The following is a 21,913-nucleotide window of genomic DNA, read 5'->3' as shown; positions in this document are numbered from 1 at the left end:
TGTAACGAAATAACTCAAGTTGTGTTTTACGAATCTCTTTGGGATGTTTCGTAGGTTGTTAAGGTCAACTACGAGAAGGTTTATGTCCAGATATTTTTGAAAAAAACACTTGAAATCTCATTAAAAATTAAGAAAATCTAATGTAATGTACATTGCATACCTCGTAGTACAAATTTCATTTTTCATTGAAATTTTTTTTTTAAATTGTTTTTATTGCTTGATAAACAAAATAAAATATATTTATAAAAAAATAAATATATTTTTTTTATCAAAAAAGTAAAATAACTTTCGATTTGTGCAAATTATTGATTAAGTTATTTAATTTAAAATTTAGTCAACTTTAAAATTATTTAATATGATTTTATTTTGGTTTAATTTTTCAAAATAACTAAAATTGGTTAAATTTTTTATGCAATTTAATAAAAAAATAAATAAATAAATTAAATTAAAAAATAAAGAAAAATATTTAAATAAATTTTATTTTTTTTTTTAATTTTTAAGAAATTGAAAAATTTGTATTTATTAAAATTAAATAATTAAAAAAATAGTAATAATTATTTTTTTTATTTTAAATTAAATAAAATGAAAATAATTTATTTGCATTATTTAATTTTAATAAATACAAAATTTTCAGTTTCTTAAAAATTAAAAAAAAAATAAAATTTATTTAAATATTTTTTTTCTTTAATTTTTGCCTTTAAGATTTAGAATTAATATTTTTTGAATATTTTTTTTAATATCAAAAATACGATTAAAAATTAAAAAAAATATATTTTGGCAGCATGGTAGCATTCAAAATATTTAAAAAAATGAAAAAAAATCTACGTCGCTTAAAAAGCTTTAAAAACATTCAAAATATGTTCAAAATCATAAAAAGTGCTAAATAAATCGAGTGACTTAACAAGCCTTCTAATTAAAGTCCTTCAACTTCTCGTGCCAGACAGATACCGCACAAGTAGCCAATCCCGGCATTGTGTTTTCGACATAAAAACCGATAAAAAGCCTAATTTATTACCGAGATCTGTAAAGCATCAATTCCCATCGCATTTCTTTTCCATTTTCTCGTGTTTCTTTCGTTTTCGACCGTTTTTCGGGCGAACAAGAAAAAAAGTTCAATGCTATCAAGATCCCTTTTACATGACAGACTGCTTTTATTTTTTTTTGTTTACGTTAGCGGTATTTGCTCTTTGTGACGAAGAATTAGTGACGGACAGCAAACAATAATGACTATTCGTGTGTCGATGCGCGCATGGAAGGAGATCTGAAAAAAGTGATAAGAACTGATTGCCCTGTTTTCGTGTCTTCTTTGTTTGTTTTTGCATTTTCTCTCGTATTTTTCTTCTTTTGTTTCGCGCGTAATCCTCGTGGCAGTCCAACTAATCTCGGTGAGTGGGTGAGGCATTAAAATTTATTGCTGGTGCGATTAATTTTCTGTCTTTACCGGATTTTTTGTTTGAATGTCGGAGGAAAGTCATGCGCAGGAGCGAAAATTTTCAGTGTTTCATTTTCCAAAAGGAAAGCTTTGCTAAACTTTTTTTTCTTTTGATTTCCAGATGGCTCTAGTGGTTTGAGTATTCTACCGATTGCTGCGCTACTCACCGGCACTTTGTTTACCGTTGGCATCGCAATATTGCTGATTGTGGTTTTGACAATAAGGAGGAAGCGGGAAAAGACTCAAGGGGGTGAAATGAAGGAGAAACATATGGGTAAGAATTTTTAAGGGTTTTTTTTTAATAAAAAATAATTTTAATTTTAATTTTTAATTTTAATTTTAATTTTAATTTTAATTTTAATTTTAATTTTAATTTTAATTTTAATTTTAATTTTAATTTTAATTTTAATTTTAATTTTAATTTTAATTTTAATTTTAATTTTAATTTTAATTTTAATTTTAATTTTAATTTTAATTTTAATTTTAATTTTAATTTTAATTTTAATTTTAATTTTAATTTTAATTTTAATTTTAATTTTAATTTTAATTTTAATTTTAATTTTAATTTTAATTTTAATTTTAATTTTAATTTTAATTTTAATTTTAATTTTAATTTTAATTTTAATTTTAATTTTAATTTTAATTTTAATTTTAATTTTAATTTTAATTTTAATTTTAATTTTAATTTTAATTTTAATTTTAATTTTAATTTTAATTTTTTAATTTTAATTTTAATTTAATAATTTAATATAATTTTTTAATTTTAATTTTAATTTATTAATTTTAATTTTAATTTTAATTTTAATTTTAATTTTAATTTTAATTTTAATTTTAATTTTAATTTTAATTTTAATTTTAATTTTAATTTTAATATTAATTTTAATTTTAATTTTAATTTTAATTTTAATTTTAATTTTAATTTTAATTTTAATTTTAATTTTAATTTTAATTTTAATTTTAATTTTAATTTTAATTTTAATTTTAATTTTAATTTTAATTTTAATTTTAATTTTAATTTTAATTTTAATTTTAATTTTAATTTTAATTTTAATTTTAATTTTAATTTTAATTTTAATTTTAATTTTAATTTTAATTTTAATTTTAATTTTAATTTTAATTTTAATTTTAATTTTAATTTTAATTTTAATTTTAATTTTAATTTTAATTTTAATTTTAATTTTAATTTTAATTTTAATTTTAATTTTAATTTTAATTTTAATTTTAATTTTAATTTTAATTTTAAAATTTCTCAACAATTTTAATTTTTTTAGGTCTCAACATCACTGTCTCAACGCCAGCTGGCGACATGGGTGCTGGCGGACAACCCCGTTACGTCGTTGCTTACACGCTCAAACAAACGCCCGAACAACCGCCTCCCACGCAACAAAAGCAACCCGACATCCTGAATCCCGACAGCTTGCAATCCCTCAAAGACGTGACAAAGCTCAAGTCACCGACGTCGCCCAGCAACAATATCGCCGTCGACTACTCCACGATGTACAGTTCCTTGCCGCAACAAGCGTCGCACGATCACACAGATGGCATCTCGATCGACAACACCAACGTCCTCGATGCCTCCTCCTATCCGCATCACAACTTTTTTATCCAACCACCGCACTACAGCATTCTCGGTACGACGAGTAATGGCGGCATCATGGAACCGCCGCACGAATACACGAAAAGTTACTCGACGATAATTGTGTCGTCGGCGCCCGCAACGACATCTGCCGCCATTCCGTATCAAACTCACACCAATTCGCTGGACTATCGACTGCCGACATACGGAAATGGCGACGTCGTCGATAGTGTTTTGCTGCGAAATAATCACGCAGGTGGCGCTGCGAACGAATACAGGTATTCCGGCTCGGATTTCAGCATGAACGAGTCCAACACGTCGACGCTGGGCAGCAAGAGTAATAATCGCATCAATAGCACGGGTACGAGTAATCGAAGTCACATCATCACAGATACACTTCCAGGGCCTGAAAGTTGTGTCTAAGCAACTTTTGGATTTTTTTCCATGTAAAATTGTAAAAAATGTAGAAAAATTAGACGTTTATAAAAAAATAATGTTAAAAATTTAGAAAAAATATTTTCTGTTGTTAATCCTGATAAAAAGTCTTTTAACAAATAAATAAATAAATCGTCTAAGCAATAAAATTAAATTCTGCTCAATATTTTTTTTGGTTTAAAATAAAATAAAAAACATCGAAAAAAAATTATTTATTAAATTTCCAAAAATAAAATAAAAATTGTTTTCCGAAATAAAAAGAAATAAAATAAAAATTAATTAATAAAAATTGTAAATAATGTAAAAAAATAAATAAATGAATAAAAATCTATAAAAGGCCAATATAGTCTGTAACATACGTTAAGATAGTTAATTATTATTAAAAAATTAAATTTAAAAGTAGAAAATACTTTATAAAAAATAAAAAAGAAGGACATCATCAAAAAAATCTGTAAATTAATTCATATCAAAAAATGCTTCAAAAATGGCATTTATCTTCAGAAAGAACCTTAAAAAGAAATATTATACTAGAAATAGAGAAAAAAGATACCTAACGAAAAAACAGAAGATTATTATTAAAATCTAGATAAAATTAAAAAAAAATAATTATTTTAATTTTAAAGTTGATGAAAAGAATTTTGACAGAAAAAATTGACTGAAAAAATGGCTCTTTCTATTTTTATATTCACTCAAAATTTAATTTAATTCATTTATAAATAAATTTATTTTAAAATTAACAATAATTTATCTTTATAAATTATTTTTAAATTTTATTTATTAATTTTTTTTAATTAAAAATTAACAAAAAAAAAAATTATAAATTTAAATTAAAAAAATATTTTGACAAGTTTGACAAAAAATTTAATTTTAAAAAAAAAATTAAAAAATAATTAAAAAAAAATAAATTAAAATATTTAAAATTTTTATTTTTTTTAATTAGGTTAATTTTTTTTAATTTAAAAATTTATAAAAAAAAAATATTTAATTTAAATAAATATGTATTAAAAATTAAATTTTAATTAATGAAAAAAATCATAAATCTTTTAAAAATTAATTGAACTTTAATTTAACTTTAATTTAAAAAACTAAAGTAAATTTTTATTGTCAAAATTATTTACATACACTTACCCGTTTAGAATCATACCAAAAAAAATATCAATAATAAAAGAAAATCCAGAAAAATATCAAATCAACTACATATACGTGTGATACATTAATTTTTTACAGTAAAATATTATAATAAATTAATTATTAAAAAAAAAACAATAAATAAATTATTAGTAAAAAAGATAAATTAATTGTATGTTATAAAAATGTAATAAAAAAAAGAATTTTTAAATAAAAGTTTTGTTTATGAGACATGTCAAAAAAAATACGAAATGGGAAAAATAAATAATTTTAAATTAATGGAAAATATTAAAAAAAAAAATAAATAAATAAAGATTAAATTTGGAGAAATTAAAAAAAAATAACAAAAAGTTCCTTTTCATGAAACCGTCAGAAAAAAAATAATTTTCCATCAATTTAAAATAATTTTTTTCGAATGTTGAATATGAAAAGAATAAAAGAAAATAATAAATTTGACTGTGTTTTCTAATAAAAAAAATTTTTGTTTCATTTTTTGTCACCTCAGACTTTTGTGGCCTTCAAAAATAAGTCAAAACGATTTTTTTTTAATATTTTTTTTTTTCGTACAATTTCCCGTTCCGTTTATAATAGGATAATAAATCTGCGCATTAAAAGGCTTATAAGTAATTTATTACGACCAATAACCACGTGAGTGTTTCTTATCTCCATACAAATCTGGTTAAATTTCACGGTTCTTTTCCAACCGGTCTTTTGCTTTATTGCAGTTTTCCCTCGTTTGAAAAGCTTGGCGGTCTCTGGAGAACATTCTCTCTCTCCACGGAGTTTCTTTGTTTTACGATGCTGATTTGCATGAATATTTTGTGTGTTTTATGCTCAAAAGGAAACACATAACCCGAAAAACCATTAAAAAATGTTTTATGTATGCCGAACACACAAATAAATTGCAGAATGTTTCTTTTCCTGCTCAATGCCGCCGCCGCCGTGCCGTCGTTCTGCGTGCTGCCTCAGGTATGATAAATTATTTCGTCTTGGTTTCGTAACAGCCATCATCGTGCTGAAAAAAAAGAAATGAGAGATTTCCGCGTAATGTTGTATTTTGTGCTACTTTTGTGTGAAACTATAAAGAAAAACATTTCATCATTTGCATTTCGTGTGTGTTGAAAAAATTTTTCGCTCAACATTCCGATGTGTTATTTATAACTTTACAGCAACTTAGAAACACAAATATTTGACTTCCCACACATGAGAGTGATAAAATCAAAATGCAAATAAACAAGGTTGTACACAGAAGTCCATGAGATCAAAAGGAAAAAGTTTGTCATGAAAATTTGTTCGTGGAGATGACCTGTTTAATTACAAAAAAAAAATTAACAGTTTTATTTTTCAAAAATGTTTTTTAAAGTAAATAAAAGTTTAAATTTATGTTGGAGTTTTGAATTAAGAGCTAAAATTTTCGGTTATTTTAATTTTTTTTACCAGTTTTTGAGAGTTTAGTTTAAATAAAATCTTCGATTATGACTAAGACCTAAAATTTTAAGCCAAAAAATTTATTTGAAGATTTAAAAAAAAAATAATTTTTAATTGGAAAAACTAGGTTTTGATTTAAAATTGATTAAAAATGAGCAATTGCCTCAACTCGAATAGAAAAAAAAATAATTTTCTTTTCCTAAACTTCAAATTAAGGCCTTTCTAATTTTTGATCACACTTTAAAAAATCCATGTTTTGTTCGCAAACTTTCATTTCTGCGAGACATTATTTGATTTTAACACGGTGCGAACACAAGTTCGAGACATTTGCGAGAACCAGGACAAGAAATTTAGGGGAGATAAAATTTTTAATTTTCAATATTTTTCAATTTTTTAAAAACTTTTTTGATGGATTATGATTAGAAATAGTCAAAGGAAGCGTCAAAACACAAAATTTCCTCATAAAAACTGGTTTTTGACAATTTTTAGAGGTTTTTTGATAAAATTGAACAAAATCAACCTTTTTTGGCATCGCAAATTACATTTTTGACTTCCAAAAATGCATTGACGTCAAAAGAAATCAAAAATTAAAAAAAAATCTCACGTTTTCATCAATTTTTCGAATTTACAAAATTTTTACGGTGTCTCGCATCGTGTCTCGCACCGTGTCTCGCGCCGTGTCTCGCGGTGTCTCGCGTCATGTCTCGCAAATTTTCGGGCTTGCGAGACATGGATTTTTTATAGTGCAACTTTGAGTTAAAGCCCTGTTTTTTAATCGTGGATTTCCAATTATTTGATTTTAAAACTTTCAACCTCTGACAAGTTCCATTTTCCAACCATCTTAAGATTTATTTTCTAATTTTTGTGGACCCGTTTACTTCGTTCTACCATAGAATTTTTTTTACTCATTAAAATAATTTTACTCCAAAAACTATGCAATAAATGCTCTTGTTTTTTTATCGTATGTAGAATTTGATAGGACTTTTAATAGGAACATTTTTTAAACTTTTTACAGGTTTTCTAATATTTTGTCTATTTTTTTATGTTGAAACCTACTTAGAGAAAGTATTCACAATATTTAAAAATTTCCAAGGAGATTCGTGAAGTGAAAGTAGAGTTATAGCCTTTCAAAATTTTTAATGATTTAAATTTATTTATTGTTCTTGAACTTCGATTAGAAACTTTTCATTTTGGGAAATTTGGGAAACAGTTTTCTAACATTTTGTGATTTTTTAGAAAAAGAAAAATTGAGTAAATTTTATGATTTGCAGTCAAAAATTTCTATATTTTCCATGGAAAAATATATTTAATTGTATGATTAATAGAATTTGGACTCAAAAATAGAATTTTCTCAATAATTAGCGAGTTAAAATCGAACATTTGAGCCATAAAATATTTAATTTACTCAAATTTTCATTTTTGTAAAATTAATTTCTCAAAAAACCTACAAAAAGTTGAAAAACTGTTAAGAAAATTTTAAAAGGCTTTTATTTTAGCCCCTGAGGGGCTAGAAGAAATCTTTAACTAAGACGTGGATAAATTTTAACTCAAATCAATCTAAAACTCTATAAAACTTTCTTAACAAATAGCATTAATTTCACAAATTTCCTCCAACTTAATGCAAAAATTCTCACGAAATCCCTTCCTAATTTTTTTAACTCAAAACAAAGAAACATATTTTCCGCGAATATGTTCGCGAAACACGCTTCCACGAGATAAATGGAATCATTTTCATTTTTAAACGAAACAATTTCCCAAAAATCTTAATAAGTTTTTCAACTTCTCCCGAGTCCTACATAATACATGCGATTGTTATGCGTCTCGTATAATTTATGCAGACAACACGATTATGTATTCAAAACGCGTGTGATTGCATTAAATTTGCCATTTTACACGACGAGAATATGAGTAAACGCTCGCGGAGGGATAATGTTTACTCTCAGACATTTTTCTAGGAAAAAAACGAAACAAACAAAGAGCTTTAAAAGAACACAAAATTTTATGAGGAAAATTTCGTTGAAACAAAAAATATTACAAATTGAAGTTTTTTAGTCGAGTTAGACAATATTGACTTGAAAAAGTGGAAAATTGAACAAAAAACCTTATGGCTTTCGTTGACTAAGTAACTAAGTAAGTAACTATGTTTAGAAGAATAACCATTGAAAAAAAAAACAAATGTTGGTTAGAATTGCAAAAAGTCAATAAATATCCAGATTTAGTGGAAAAAATATCCCGAAGGTGAAACAATTTTTTCCTTTAAAAAGGCTTGAAGGAACTTCAAGAGATCAAAAATTGTTTCCACTCTAGTTCGAATTACTACAAAAGAATTGAAGAGGAAAATAAATATTTTTTTTCAGTAGAAAAATATTTTTTTAAGCGCAATGAAATGAATAGAAAAAATTGTATGTTTACTTTTTTCATATATCCATTCAGTAGTAATAAATATCATCGAAGACCTTGTTTGTTTATTTTTTTCACATGTGAAAAATTTTTCTGTCGACGATTCCTTGTGTAAAAAGTAATTCAGATGCATCACAATTTTTTTTCGCTTTAATTGTTTATTCATTCATTCATTCAAAAAGTTCTCTTAAAACATTTTTTTTTTTTTTTTTATGGCTTTCCTAACTTCCCTCTCCCATTTATTTATTAAAAGTTAAATGGGACAGTAGAAGGAATTCTATTGCATGTTGGCTAGAAAAACAAAACAAAAAAAATTGTTGGAATTTTATTTTAGTGGCCATTTATTTTATTTTTACAACATTTTTTTTTGTTTTTATTTTCTAGTTCATTCATTGTTTATTCATGCAGTGGCTTTAAAATTCAACCACAATTGTATTTTTTTTTACAACACATTTCACATGCTGGCTCGTTGGTCGCGTATCAATTTCACTTGCAAAACAGTGTAAAACTGCAATTATAGGGTAGTAATTGTAGGCAGTAATTGAAGTAATCAATGTTAAACACATCATTGAACTCACATAAAATAACAATTAATTGGAAATTAGTGAAGATTTTTGCTGATATGGGGATGCCGGCCGAAGGGCGCATGAATTTTATTATAATATATTATTTCGATTTTTTGAAAAAATATTGAAAAAATATTTTCAGAAATTAAAAAAAAAAATAAATTAAATTAAATTTTAGAAATAGTTTTTTTGTATTCATTAATTTATGAAAAATATTTTAAAAATTAATAAAAAAAAATAAAATTAATTTTTAAATATTATAAAAATGATTTTTAATATTTTATGAAAATTATTTTAATATTACCTAATGAACAATTTTTTAAAAATTTAAACAAAATTTTAATTAAATTAATTTTAAAATAAAATAAAATCTTAAATAAAATTAAAAATAATTTTTTAAAAATATTTATAGAATATTTTGAAAATTAAAATATAATTTTTTAAAAATTAAATTTAATAATAAATAAAAATTAAATTTAATAATTTTAAAAAATAATAATTTAATTTAAATTAATTATTAAATATTTTAAAAATAAATTTCAATATTTTTTAAAAAATTCTTATCCACGAAAAAGAATTTGGGCATGAAAAATAAAATTTAAATCAGCTAAAAAAAAAATAAGCTCAATTTTCTCTTTTTTTTGCGAATTTCGATGGGTTCTTAATACATTTCTTTCCTAAACGCTGTAAGTATAATATGATATTTGTGTAATGTTGCCTCACCTTCCTGAAGCGACATACATTACAAAGTAATTGTTACTTCAATAACTGGTAATAACAATTCATTTTGATCGAATGCGAGAGATCCGTTAGCGGTTTACCTTAATGGACAATTAATTTTAATTGATTAAATTTTCACGATTTATTTGCGAAATATTGATACATTGAGCTAAAGTGAATTGTTTGTTTCAATTGCGTGAAACCAAATATGATATTTTCCTCCTGAGCTCAGCTGTTTCGCTAATAAAATAACTAATTGAACTCTAAACAAATTTTTTTATATTTTATGCATCACGAAATTTGGTAATATTAGAATCGTTGTACCGTAAAAAATTAAGAGATGAATTTTTGTCACGTCGTTGCAGTTTATCTGTTATCTGTCTCGAAAGTTTTATAAGTAAACCTTTTGTAGATATTACAAAGGGGAATTTATTTTGGAAATGATTTGATCGTAAAATATTGATGGTTGTATGAGAAAAATTACATACGTTGAGAAAATTGAATTTATATTTTTCTTTAGCTTTGTGCCACTTGAAACACAAATAAAATCTCGACTCGACAATAAACGTCTCAAACTGAATTATGTCAAAATTGTTTGGAAAGTATTACGTGAGTAATTTTTTCAATTTTGGGACGAAATTACCTTTTTTTAAGGCCCTGAGGTCTTGAAAATAAGGCCCTCAAACTTTTACATGGAGAAATTCCGAAATTTTTATTTTTTTGAAAAAATAAAAAAAATGAAAAAAATTTTTTTTTCAAAAAAATGAAAATTTCAGAATTTCTCCTTGTAAAAGTTTGAGGGCCTTATTTTCAAGACCCCAGGGCCTTAAAAAAAGGTAATTTCGTCCCACTGGGCATCGTTCTTTTTTTTCATTAGAAAAGTTGGATTCAAAAGATGACATTTTAACCTTTTAAGGTAGTTATCGTCAAATTGAAATGAATTGTAATTCAGGGTTAAAGACGACATTAAACATGATGTTGAAGATTTTTAGATCAGATGAAATGATTCGGTGAATGGGTAGGGTAGGGTAGGGTTTACTAGACCTAGTCTAATATGACTTGCACCGCGGTCTCTAAAGAGTCCTATTGTACTTCATACTGTGAAATCGTTAGCTTTCTCAATAAACGCCGAGGAATGGGTCTTAGCTTTTTGCCTGTCATTCCAAGCAGGCGCCTTCAAAATTCACTCAACTCTCCCAGAAGGTCCCAAAGGGTTTCTAAAAGAACGTTTGAGCATAATTGGAGACAGAAAAGTTTTTCATGATTTCGAGTTTCGACCCGATAACCTTACGCTCATCAGTCAGATACGCTAACCACTGTACTAAGCTGGACTCCCCGATCGTTTCATTGTTTTTAATGAAATGTTTTCTGTGTTCTACTTTTCAAGTAACTTTTAAAATGAACCTTTGAAATTTTTAAGTTCTTGTTGTTGGAGACGAGTTCCAAGTTTGACAGAAAGTTCAGTTGGATTACCTCTAATTAATTTTTATGTTAAAATTTTCTTTTGACTGGACTTTATTTGTTCAACTGTTGAAGAGGCAATAACGGTTTTTCGAGAAGTTACATGTTGATGTTAAAAACTTTAAATGTGAAGTCTCTCTATGATTTTGTTAATTTTCCCGAGAACCGAATTCTGAAAATTTTGGCCCAATGAGCAATCTAAAACTTTACTCCAATCAACATTTGAAATTTTCACTTCAAATGCACATTTTAAGTCTCTAAGTATAATAATCGACGAAAATGATTAATTTTACAGTTTTTAAAATTTTTACTTAATTTCCCAAAATTTAATTTAAAATTTTTAAAATATTCGATATATAAAAACATATGATTAAAAAATTAAATTAAGTTAATTAATTTTTTAAAAATATTTTTATTTAGTCCATCTAACATTAAAATTTCATTTTTATAGATTTTTTTTTTATTTTAGTCATTTTTATCCCATTTTTTATTAAAAAATTTTGACATTTTATTTTTTTTTATGAATTTTATTTAAATTTTTTTTAATAAATTATATTTTTAATTTCCTAATTCAAAATATTTCTTAATAAGTTAAATTCCTATTAAATTATTTTTTCAATGCTTGGTTTAAATAAATCGGAATGAATTTTCAGAACAAACTTGTTAAACCTAAAAAACAAATAATTTCTAAAATAAAAAAAAAATAAACAAAAAGAGGTCAACTCAAAAAAAAAAATAATAACTTACCACAAAAAGATAAAACAATGATGGTTTCTCCATTTCTTTTCTCATATTTTTTCATCAAAACTGTTTATTGATTCTTTAACAACCTCTGTCTGTCTGTCTTGCCTGTCTGGTCATGATTTATTAACAAGATGGGAATATTTACTTCGCTGGAGGTTATTCGTTAACTTTCATCGTTTCTACAAAACCGCCATCGTTGTCTGCTCTCTTTTACTTAAAGGCATCACAATTAATAAAATATTGCATCTGTCTACTCAAATTATAACTTTTTCATGACAAAGTACCTAATAACCATTATTGATTATATTTTGATAAAAAAAATTGTTGCAAAACAAATCCAAAACTCTCCATTGATTGATTGACTTTTGGAATGGCGGGTGGCCAAATCGCGCGCGAAAAACCAATCATACAAAAGTTAAGCGTTTTTTTTGGTATTTATCATCATCAAAAATTCAAGGATTGGAAGAGTCACAGATATTCGATACTTTTGTCCGAATTTAGCAGCAATAAATCAGCGCGCAAAAATTTTAATACAGCAAGATTTATTGGTTGCTATTTAGAAAATTTAATGGGACGTGAGATCGCTGTTTGTGAGTTCGTTATCATCAACATTCATACATATATTTATTCTTGAAATGATGTGCGTTAATACAAATGTCAATAATAAATATATTTATTGGGGATGAAATTTCGCCGTCGTCGCCTGAAACGATTCAATTGCGTTGTTCCCTTTTGTATGGCGTTTGATTGAAATTTTGTATTCATCACTTGTCAATCGGTGTTTAAGTGGCATGGCATGGCGTCTCCATCGTAAACGAGTTTATTGTTTGCATGTCGTTAACTCTTTTTGAAATATAGAAAATAATTTGTCAGGAACACAAATAAATGGGACTAAAAGTAAGAAAATAATTTAAAAATAAATCGCATTTTCGAAAGTTTTTAATTTTTTTTAATATAAAATCTTATCTCCTTTGATACGATGTATTAATTTAAGCAAAATTTTTGCAAGTTTTAAATTTTTATTATTTTTTTTATAAAGTTGAAATATCAACTAAATTTTATTAAATATTAATTTTTTAAAAAATCTTTAAAATTATTTTATTTGTTTAAGAATAATTCGCTTAATTTTCCCGCCATTTTTAATGAACAACATTTTTCTACTCAAAAATTAATTTTTAAATAAAATTTGGATAAATTTAGTATAATAACTTTTTCATATAAATTTATTATGAATTATATTGCGAAGATCGTTTAAAAATTTTTTACTTTTGATTTTCCCGCCATTTTTGATCAACAACATTTTCCCGCGCAAAAATAATTTTAAAAATACAAAATTTATCAAAATTAGGTAAAATTCCATAGAATCTCTTTATTTTATAACTTTTTATGTAAATTATTACAAAAATTGTTTAATAATAATTTCGTACTCCTAACTTTTCCCGCCATTTTTTGATCGATAATATTTTCCCGCGTAAAAATGCATACATAATACAAAAATGACCGTTTTTAGAAAGAAAATCAATCAAATCACTCAAGCTTATGATTTTAAGTCGCATATGATAGTTAAAATTCAATTCAATCACCGCCCACGCCAAAACTTGACAAATTAAAACCGGTATGCGACAAATATTCTAATTCAGGATTCCTGCTTTATTAATTTTAATTACCACTTAGACATCGCATTACGTTTGTTAACTCATCTATGCCAAATGATCTGAATTCATCTGACATAATTTCACACATTAGAATAATTATTATGATTATGAGTTGTCATAAATTACGCAACATCTTGTAAATAACATTCATCTCAAATTCTATCTCTTCGTTAATTAACAGAAGCAATTTGTTCCCATGACCTACTACCACGATTTTTTTTTCGTACATCACCAAACTGAAATCAATATCGTAGTTTATTTAACTTTTTGCCAACCTTTAGAAAAGTTGGCAAAAAAAAATCTAAACAACGAAAATTGATTCTGATATCAGTAACGTGTCAAAAGTAAGCAATTGATGAACAGCGTAGCATTTATTTTGCATGTTCACTACTTTTTTTTCAGACAACACGAAAAAAAATCGTGATAGACAATAAATTAAAGTGAGAGAGAAGGTACATGGGGAAAAAAGTGCATTTCTAGTCAACAGTGGACATCGCAGTTAGCTAACGACTGAAACGATAATCAAAATTCAGTAGAGCGTTAATGCGACAAAATTGATCCCGAAAAAACGTAGTTAGTTACGCCATGCCATTCCATGTTATGCCACAGAGTAGAATGGTTCGTGCTCGTACAAAACTAAAGTGTAAGCTGAATTGAATTGGCTGCTATTGCAAAATTCAGAAAGGTATATAGAAAAATCGCGCGGATGTATTAGGTTTGGACGTAGTGAAATGATGATAAATTTCTGGCAATATCTTTTCGTAGTGAATTGAATTGACAGATTTTAATTTGATTTGATGTTTCGTGGATTGTTGATTTAAACTTGAAATTTTTGAGGAAAATGTTTAATTTTGAATTGAAAAATTTTTTGGCATTGACGTGAATTTAAATAAATTTTTTTAATTAAAATTTTTTTTTTCCTTAAAAGTTCTATGAAGAAAATGAATTAATAAGAATTTTTAAGGAAAAAATAATTAATTTTAATTAAAAAAATTATTTAAATTCACGTCAATGCCAAAAATTATTTATTTATTAAAAGAATTATTTATTATTAAAGAAATTCATTTTTCTAGAAATTATCTAAGTAAATGATCAAATTTTAATTTTTTTTTTTTAATTTAAAAAAATATCAAGATTTCTATTGAAAAAGGTTCAAAATTCAATATTTTTTTTCAAATTGTTTATCATTTTTTTCTTTTTTTCAAAATTGAATGAAAAAATGATCTCTTTTTGTAATCAAAATTTTGAATTCAATTTGGAATTAAACTTTGTTTATCATCATAAAAATTCAGAATTTTTGAAGAATTTTTTACATACCTTTGAGAAATTAAAAAATATTAGGCTTTATAGACCTTCTAAATATTTGTAAGGAAGAAAATGCAATTCAGAGAAAAATTTTTATGAAAAAATTTTTCATTGGGTTCGACTTTTTTTCCTTCTAAATATTATAAAAGTCTCTATACCTACAGCTTAACTTACTTAAATTTTTGAAAAAAGTAAAAAAATCTTCAAAAAAGTTTAAATTTTAATTTTTATGAATTTCAATTTTTATTTTTAGGCTTTAGAATTCAAAATGTTGACCACGATCTGTAACAATATTTTTGGTAAGTAAGAAATTTGTTTGTTTTTTTTTATTTAAGAGATATTTGTAGTTTTTATCAGAAGCTCAAGATTCTTAAACCCCTCATTTAAAAAAATCCTCAATTTAATTTCAGAAACGATCAAAGTAAAGCTTTTAATTTAAATCAAATCAAATCTAAGCTTTTTTGCATAAAAAAAACCTCAAATGAGGTTAAAGGTCAAATCAATGTCATTTCAACCTAAATACTTTCACTGAAATTTTCTTCCAAACAATGCAGCTTCTAAAAAAAGTTAAATGTCACAACCAATTTGCTATAAATTATTTTAAAATTATCACAAATTACTGAATTAACTAAACCAGTAATTTTACATTTATAAATAGATTCATCGACAGAATAATAGTCGGAGAGAAACTTTCACTATTTAAATTATGAATGAATGACAATTTTTTACTGCCTCACTTAATTTAATCATTAGGTTTTTTGCTCCTGTTGACTTTACTGGAATCATTTCAACGGAAATTTGTTAGTCAGTCAGTGAAAGTTTCTCAAACTGATCAGAACAGTTGCATTTAATTTGTCATTTTAGTCAATATTTTAGTTTTAAATTTTTTTAGGAAAATGTTTGTGAAATTTGTTGTTTACTCATGTTTACTAATAGTAAGTTTAGTATTTTTTTGATAAAATTATTTTTGAAGAAAAATTTATTTTTTCAGGTCACACTCGATCTTATTGGAATAAATGTCATACAAAACACATCTTTTGCTCAAAGGCTCGGACTGAGAGATCCCTGCACGCAACGACGTCAACGTTTACTGTCTCTGCTGAATTTGCTGTGTAACGATACACAAAATTCGTCTGTGGTAGCTCGCGATGCGTGTTACGGATGCTTTTTCAGAGCAGCTTTACTCACAGTTGGTCCCACATTATTGGCACAATTATCGCAGTGTGCGTCAATTTATCTGAATAACACGTCATATATGGGTTGCGCAACGCAGTTAGCGGTAAGTTATTGTCTTTATGAATTTATGACGTGATTTTTTACTGGATTTCATGTTGATCAAGACTTTAGCAGGTGGATTACGAGCAACGAGTGCTCCCACAATACGGAACTGCTACACGGGATATTGCGAGTTTGTTCAATGTGTGAGAAGAGTGAATGCGAATAATTTGGTTAGTTCTTAAATTTTTTTCTTAACATTTCATTTTAACCTTAAACTCGCACTTTAGATCGATGCCTGTCTATTAGCTAGCATTACAACGCTGAATTTAACCGTCCAATCCAATCGAATTGCTCTTTATACAAATACCTCAAGTTGTATCCTGGCATCTGCTCGATGTGATCCTTATAATCCCATCACGGGAGTTTTCCAAGGCATTTATGGGCAGGGACAGACTCAACAAATAAGTAATTTTGCCGCGTTACAAAACTCACTGCAGATAACGCCGAATGGAGACCTGAGAGTTATTTCGTTCCCGAGGACAGTCTTTGCTGCGGAGACTTTTTGCTCGGCGAGTAATACTTTGGATCAGTCTACCTCGGGATTGTGTAATTTAGTTGGATAACGTGACATTTGAGATCAATAAAAGTCATCAAGTCAGGATTTATGAATTAAAAAAAGAAGTGAAGTTCACAGAAAAGGGTTGATTAAAAGGTAAGAAATTCATCTGTAGGAGCATTGTACCGACCTTTTGGGTAAAGGTAAGTATTTTTAAGTGATTTAAACATCGTAAGATGAACAGAAGGAAGTGTCAATGAAAGTATAGACATCAAAGTAATATCTATGAAAGTCTATTTCCTGACTCGAATGAAAAATGCTGGATAAAGAAACGAAAATAACATCTCAACTGCAGCATAATTGAGAGTCATCCTCATGACATCATCACCATCACGAATCATCCTCCTATTGTAAAGATTTGAAAAAAGGCATTTCGAGAGATCGAGTATTATCGAGATTATGAAAATTTACAATTTTAAAATTAAATTTCTTTAAGATTCTAAAATTTATTTAATTCAGGATTTTCGTAATTATTTTGGTAAATTTATTTTAAATCCCAGATTTCCTGAATTTTTTTTCAACCTCTGATTTTAACCGAGGTAAAAACCAATTGTACATAAAATTTTTATTTTAACATATTTCAACCGATTTATAGTTTAATATTATTAAAAATCAGAATGAAAGTCTAAAACTCACATGTTTTTTTCTCTTATGGTGAAAATTCATTCACAGGGTTTGCCCTGAGTTTGGGCATATTCTTCGATAACGTACATCGATTTTCTATAGAATTTCAATCAAAACTTCAAATTTTGGTTTTATTTTAACTACTTTCAATAAAAAAATTTCAAATTGTCGAAAATATGATAATTCAGGAAGAAAAACTTGAAAAAGTTAAAAAATTTTAAAAATTCATAGAAATTCATCATTTTTAATTTTCTCAAAAAATTTTCCATATTTTTGAATAATTTTTGATCACAATACTAAAAATTTAGCTTAATGATCAAAAATTATTTTAATCCATCATTTTTTACGAATTTTCAATTAAAAATGTAAATATATGTCCTATTAGGGAATATTTGTTCTCTTATTGGTACATTTATTTGAATTTTGAGTGCCCTATGACAGAATTTTCATTGTAGAAAGAATTTTCATTATATACATTAAAATTTGTGTAAGAAAAAATAACATATTTTTAAAATATTTTCTTTCACAATTTTTAATTGAATTTTTAAATGAAAAAATAAATATTATTTGCTTTCATTTGTAGCGACATTCAATTAACCAAACCTCAAAATGTAATTTCTCCGAATCCATCTAACTAATTTTTCTCAAAGAAATCTTAAAAATACTCTCCATGTATGAAGATTAATTGCTTGCCAAACAAAAAAATACCTCCATGCGTGCTACCGAGATACGCAGCAGGGAGACAAACCTTCCTCCATAGACAAACAATTGTGATAAATTTCACAAGGAAAAAATATTGCACATGTAAGACATCAACAACTCTTTTCTCCTATTTTTCCACACACATTGCTCCGAAACAAAATAAATTGCTGTCTATTATGATTACTTATGGTGTGATGGATAAGTATACTGCTATTTTAGCCGCTGTACAGCTAGCCAGAGCTTTTCCATGCGGTAACGACCAAAAATGTGTTTGTGTTGGTGAAATTTTCCAACGCATGCGTCCTCGGTGAAGCATTTCCAGTCGTTAAAATTGTGTAAGAATTGCATGACGAGAACTGAGGCAATGATTATGACAAATATGGTAATGCTTTTGTGTAATGAATAAATTTAGTTTGGTCATTATTCGACAACAAAATAACAACAACAAGGATGTCTCGTGGATTGTTTGTAACTAGAACATGTCTCGTGCATGGCGATGACTAATGAAGATTGAATGGAATATTGTCGTGCTAAAATTTAATTTAGTGAAGAGATCTTTGGTGAAGCATGTTTAATGTTCATGTTTAACAGAATCATAAAACAATTTGGGGACATTCCGCATAAATTTTCGTTTCAAGTGCATTAGAAGTTGTCATGCAAGGAATGCAAAGAGGATTTACGAATGTTTACGAGTGCATTATTGAAAGTCGTTTATTTATAATTAAAAGCTGAATTTCAATAAATAATTTCTAAAAATACTTTTCTATTATATTTAAAAAAAAAAATAAAAAAAAAAAAACTTGTAGAGTGAGTTGAAATTAAATTAAACTGAAAATTTTATTTTTCTATTTTATGAAAAAAATTAATTTAACTTCCCGACTAATATACCTTACAATTTTTGCAAAAATTATTTTTTATAAATTTTTAGTTTCGAACCCGATTAATTTAAAATCTAATCGAATGTTAAGTAAAAGTTGAAGTGTTTGAGCCTCGAAAATTCAAAAGTTTCAACAAATATTTTCAAAACCAAAAATCAAGACTCGAGTGTCTTTACTGAATTTAATTTTGTAACAATTTTTATTTAATTTTTTTTATTATTATTTTATTTTATTTTATTTTATTTTAATTTATTTAAATTTAATTTTATTTTATTATTTTATTTTATTTTTATTATTTTATTATTTATTATTTTATTTTATTTTAATTTTATTTTTTTTATTTTATTTTATTTTATTTTATTTCATTTTATTTTATTTTATTTTAATTTTATTTTAATTTTATTTTATTTTAATTTAATTTTATTTTATTTTATTTTATTTTATTTTATTTTATTTTATTTTATTTTATTTTATTTTATTTTATTTTATTTTATTTTATTTTATTTTATTTTATTTTATTTTATTTTATTTTATTTTATTTTATTTTATTTTATTTTATTTTATTTTATTTTATTTTATTTTATTTTATTTTATTTTATTTTATTTTATTTTATTTTATTCTATTTTATTTTATTTTATTTTATTTTATTTTATTTTATTTTATTTTATTTTATTTTATTTTATTTTATTTTATTTTATTTTATTTTATTTTATTTTATTTTATTTTATTTTATTTTATTTTATTTTATTTTATTTTATTTTATTTTATTTTATTTTATTTTATTTTATTTTATTTTATTTTATTTTATTTTATTTTATTTTATTTTATTTTATTTTATTTTATTTTATTTTATTTTATTTTATTTTATTTTATTTTATTTTATTTTATTTTATTTTATTTTATTTTATTTTATTTTATTTTATTTTATTTTATTTTATTTTATTTTATTTTATTTTATTTTATTTTATTTTATTTTATTTTATTTTATTTTATTTTATTTTATTTTATTTTATTTTATTTTATTTTATTTTATTTTATTTTATTTTATTTTATTTTATTTTATTTTATTTTATTTTATTTTATTTTATTTTATTTTATTTTATTTTATTTTATTTTATTTTATTTTATTTTATTTTATTTTATTTTATTTTATTTTATTTTATTTTATTTTATTTTATTTTTATTTTATTTTATTTTTATTTTATTTTTATTTTATTTTATTTTATTTTATTTTATTTTATTCTGTCACAATAAAAAAACGACGAGTTTCCAACACAAAAACACCCAAGTTAATTATAACATTACATCAAAAATTAACGTTCTGAACAACTTTGAAAGGTATCACAAGTTGAAGGCATCAGCAAGCACGCAAGGGATTTCTTTTTTTCCCTTTTCACATTTTCCAAACAAAGAAAACTCACAAGAAAAGTTATGAGAAAAATATTGTTCAACATATTATTTAATAAAAAAAATTATAAAACAAAAAAAATAATGCAGTAAAATATAACCAACGTCATCATCATCAAGGAAATTTTTGCAGCACATAAAAAACTTAAAAGCATGCCTTTTGCTACCTCGTGTGGTTCGTTGCATGGTTATTATATTAGACTTTGACGTCGAAGGTGGTAGGTAATTGAGTTATTTTAAAAAATGAAACTTTATATCGACACACAATTCGCACATCAAAAAGCACGCCAACTTTAAATTATTTTTTTTATTGTTTTTTTTCGCACCTTCTGTTCATCCTACTCGGCGCGCGTCAAAAATGGGACGACTTACACTGACATTCGATGACGCTTGACGGCGTCGTGCAGTGTACAACTCAATCTAAATCGCAAATCGCACAAAATAAACTGACTTTCTTGACTGATGTGATGTCTAATTGATGCCTCATGCAATGCGCGTTTTTCGCTGTCATTTCTATTTTGGAATGTTAATTTGTAATAACTTTTTTGTTTTATTTGTGCGGATGCAAAACTTTCTTCATTTCTGTACGCGAAAAAAAAAACTTTGTTATTATTATTTGTTTTCTTTCCGCGAACGAGAATGCCAAAAACTATCAAAGAAATTGCAAATTTACGAATTCGGTGCATTCGTTATTATTTTTGTCTTTTCTTTTTGTTTATTTTTGCCGTTTTCAAATTAACGAAGAAGGAGCTCTCGAGCGGAACGAAAGATACACACAAACTTTAATTTTCAAAGTTTTTCGCGAGTTGTCACAAATAAATGAGAGAAAAATGATAAGGGAATATTAATATAAAAGTTTCCAAGGTGCGCGTCTTTTTGAGGAGTATAATTTCATCTTTTAATTAATTTTAAAGTGTTTTTTTGTAAAGGTTTTGTTTGCGTTTCTGGAATAACTGATGCATTATTTTATCTCATGCATAAGTAAAATTCATCAACATTTTATAATAGAACGCCAAAATCAACAAAATATTAATTTTCATGTGAGTTACGAGGAAGTTTGTAAACAAAAGGGGAAGCAATGTAAATATCGATAGATACACTGTAATTAATGTGATTACAGGTGATAATAATTTGCTAATACAGGTTGCTAATATTTTGAGCTTTTCGTTATTGCTGCTGTAAACGATGTTAGTTAGTTACACTTGTACCAGTTTGATGAAAGTTTACTACTGTTAGGATACCTTTCGATTGAACTGACTCATTTTTGAAGTATTAAAATGAAATTTTAGCTGCTGTATCCAAGGTATACAATTTTTGATTATTTTTATTTAAAAAATGAAAAAAGAAAACATTCAGATTAAAGATTAAGATTAAAGTATTTTTGATCATTTAGGGTGTCGACAGTTTTTTGTCGAGTGTCAAAAATTTTTTGCATAAAAACAAAAATTCCAGCTAATTTTATTTGGATATTCTATATCCAACCCGAAATTTAAACTAAAATACGCAAAAAATCTTTCCTTTACGTCACGGAATTTAAAAATTAAATTTTTGTATCGCATCGTTGAGAACATAAGCAAATGGAAATTGTTGTGTAATTGTCTTCATAAATTGGAAAAA

At 25.1% G+C, this 21,913-nt stretch overlaps 2 protein-coding genes across 2 annotated transcripts in view; both read left to right on the top strand.

The window, feature by feature from the left end:
- The window catches only part of LOC134835190 (uncharacterized), a 116,902-nt gene extending 113,471 nt beyond the window's left edge, over nucleotides 1-3,431 (top strand). Inside the window, exons 16-17 of the mRNA XM_063850061.1 lie at nucleotides 1,554-1,706; nucleotides 2,704-3,431. Of these exons, the coding sequence (XP_063706131.1) occupies nucleotides 1,554-1,706; nucleotides 2,704-3,431 (881 nt within the window). The remainder of the gene's footprint in view (nucleotides 1-1,553; nucleotides 1,707-2,703) is intronic.
- A 12,315-nt stretch (nucleotides 3,432-15,746) lies between these two features.
- LOC134835189 (uncharacterized) lies at nucleotides 15,747-16,691 on the top strand. Its single transcript, XM_063850060.1, has 4 exons — nucleotides 15,747-15,785; nucleotides 15,842-16,129; nucleotides 16,191-16,298; nucleotides 16,356-16,691. The coding sequence occupies exons 1-4, from the start codon at nucleotides 15,747-15,749 to the stop codon at nucleotides 16,689-16,691; spliced, it is 771 nt and encodes a 256-aa protein (XP_063706130.1).
- The last annotated feature ends 5,222 nt before the right edge of the window (nucleotides 16,692-21,913 follow it).

This window comes from Culicoides brevitarsis, chromosome 3, assembly GCF_036172545.1.
Source record: "Culicoides brevitarsis isolate CSIRO-B50_1 chromosome 3, AGI_CSIRO_Cbre_v1, whole genome shotgun sequence".
In the NCBI taxonomy this organism is placed as follows: Eukaryota; Metazoa; Arthropoda; class Insecta; order Diptera; family Ceratopogonidae; genus Culicoides; species Culicoides brevitarsis.
This window is presented reverse-complemented; position numbering and strand designations above follow the sequence as displayed.

Coding starts and splice junctions, on each gene's coding strand:
- LOC134835189 (XM_063850060.1), top strand. CDS start 15,747: ATGTTTGTGAAATTTGTTGTTTACTCATGTTTACTAATA. Junction 15,786..15,841: donor TTTACTCATGTTTACTAATA/GTAAGTTTAGTA, acceptor TTATTTTTTCAG/GTCACACTCGATCTTATTGG. Junction 16,130..16,190: donor GTTGCGCAACGCAGTTAGCG/GTAAGTTATTGT, acceptor ATGTTGATCAAG/ACTTTAGCAGGTGGATTACG.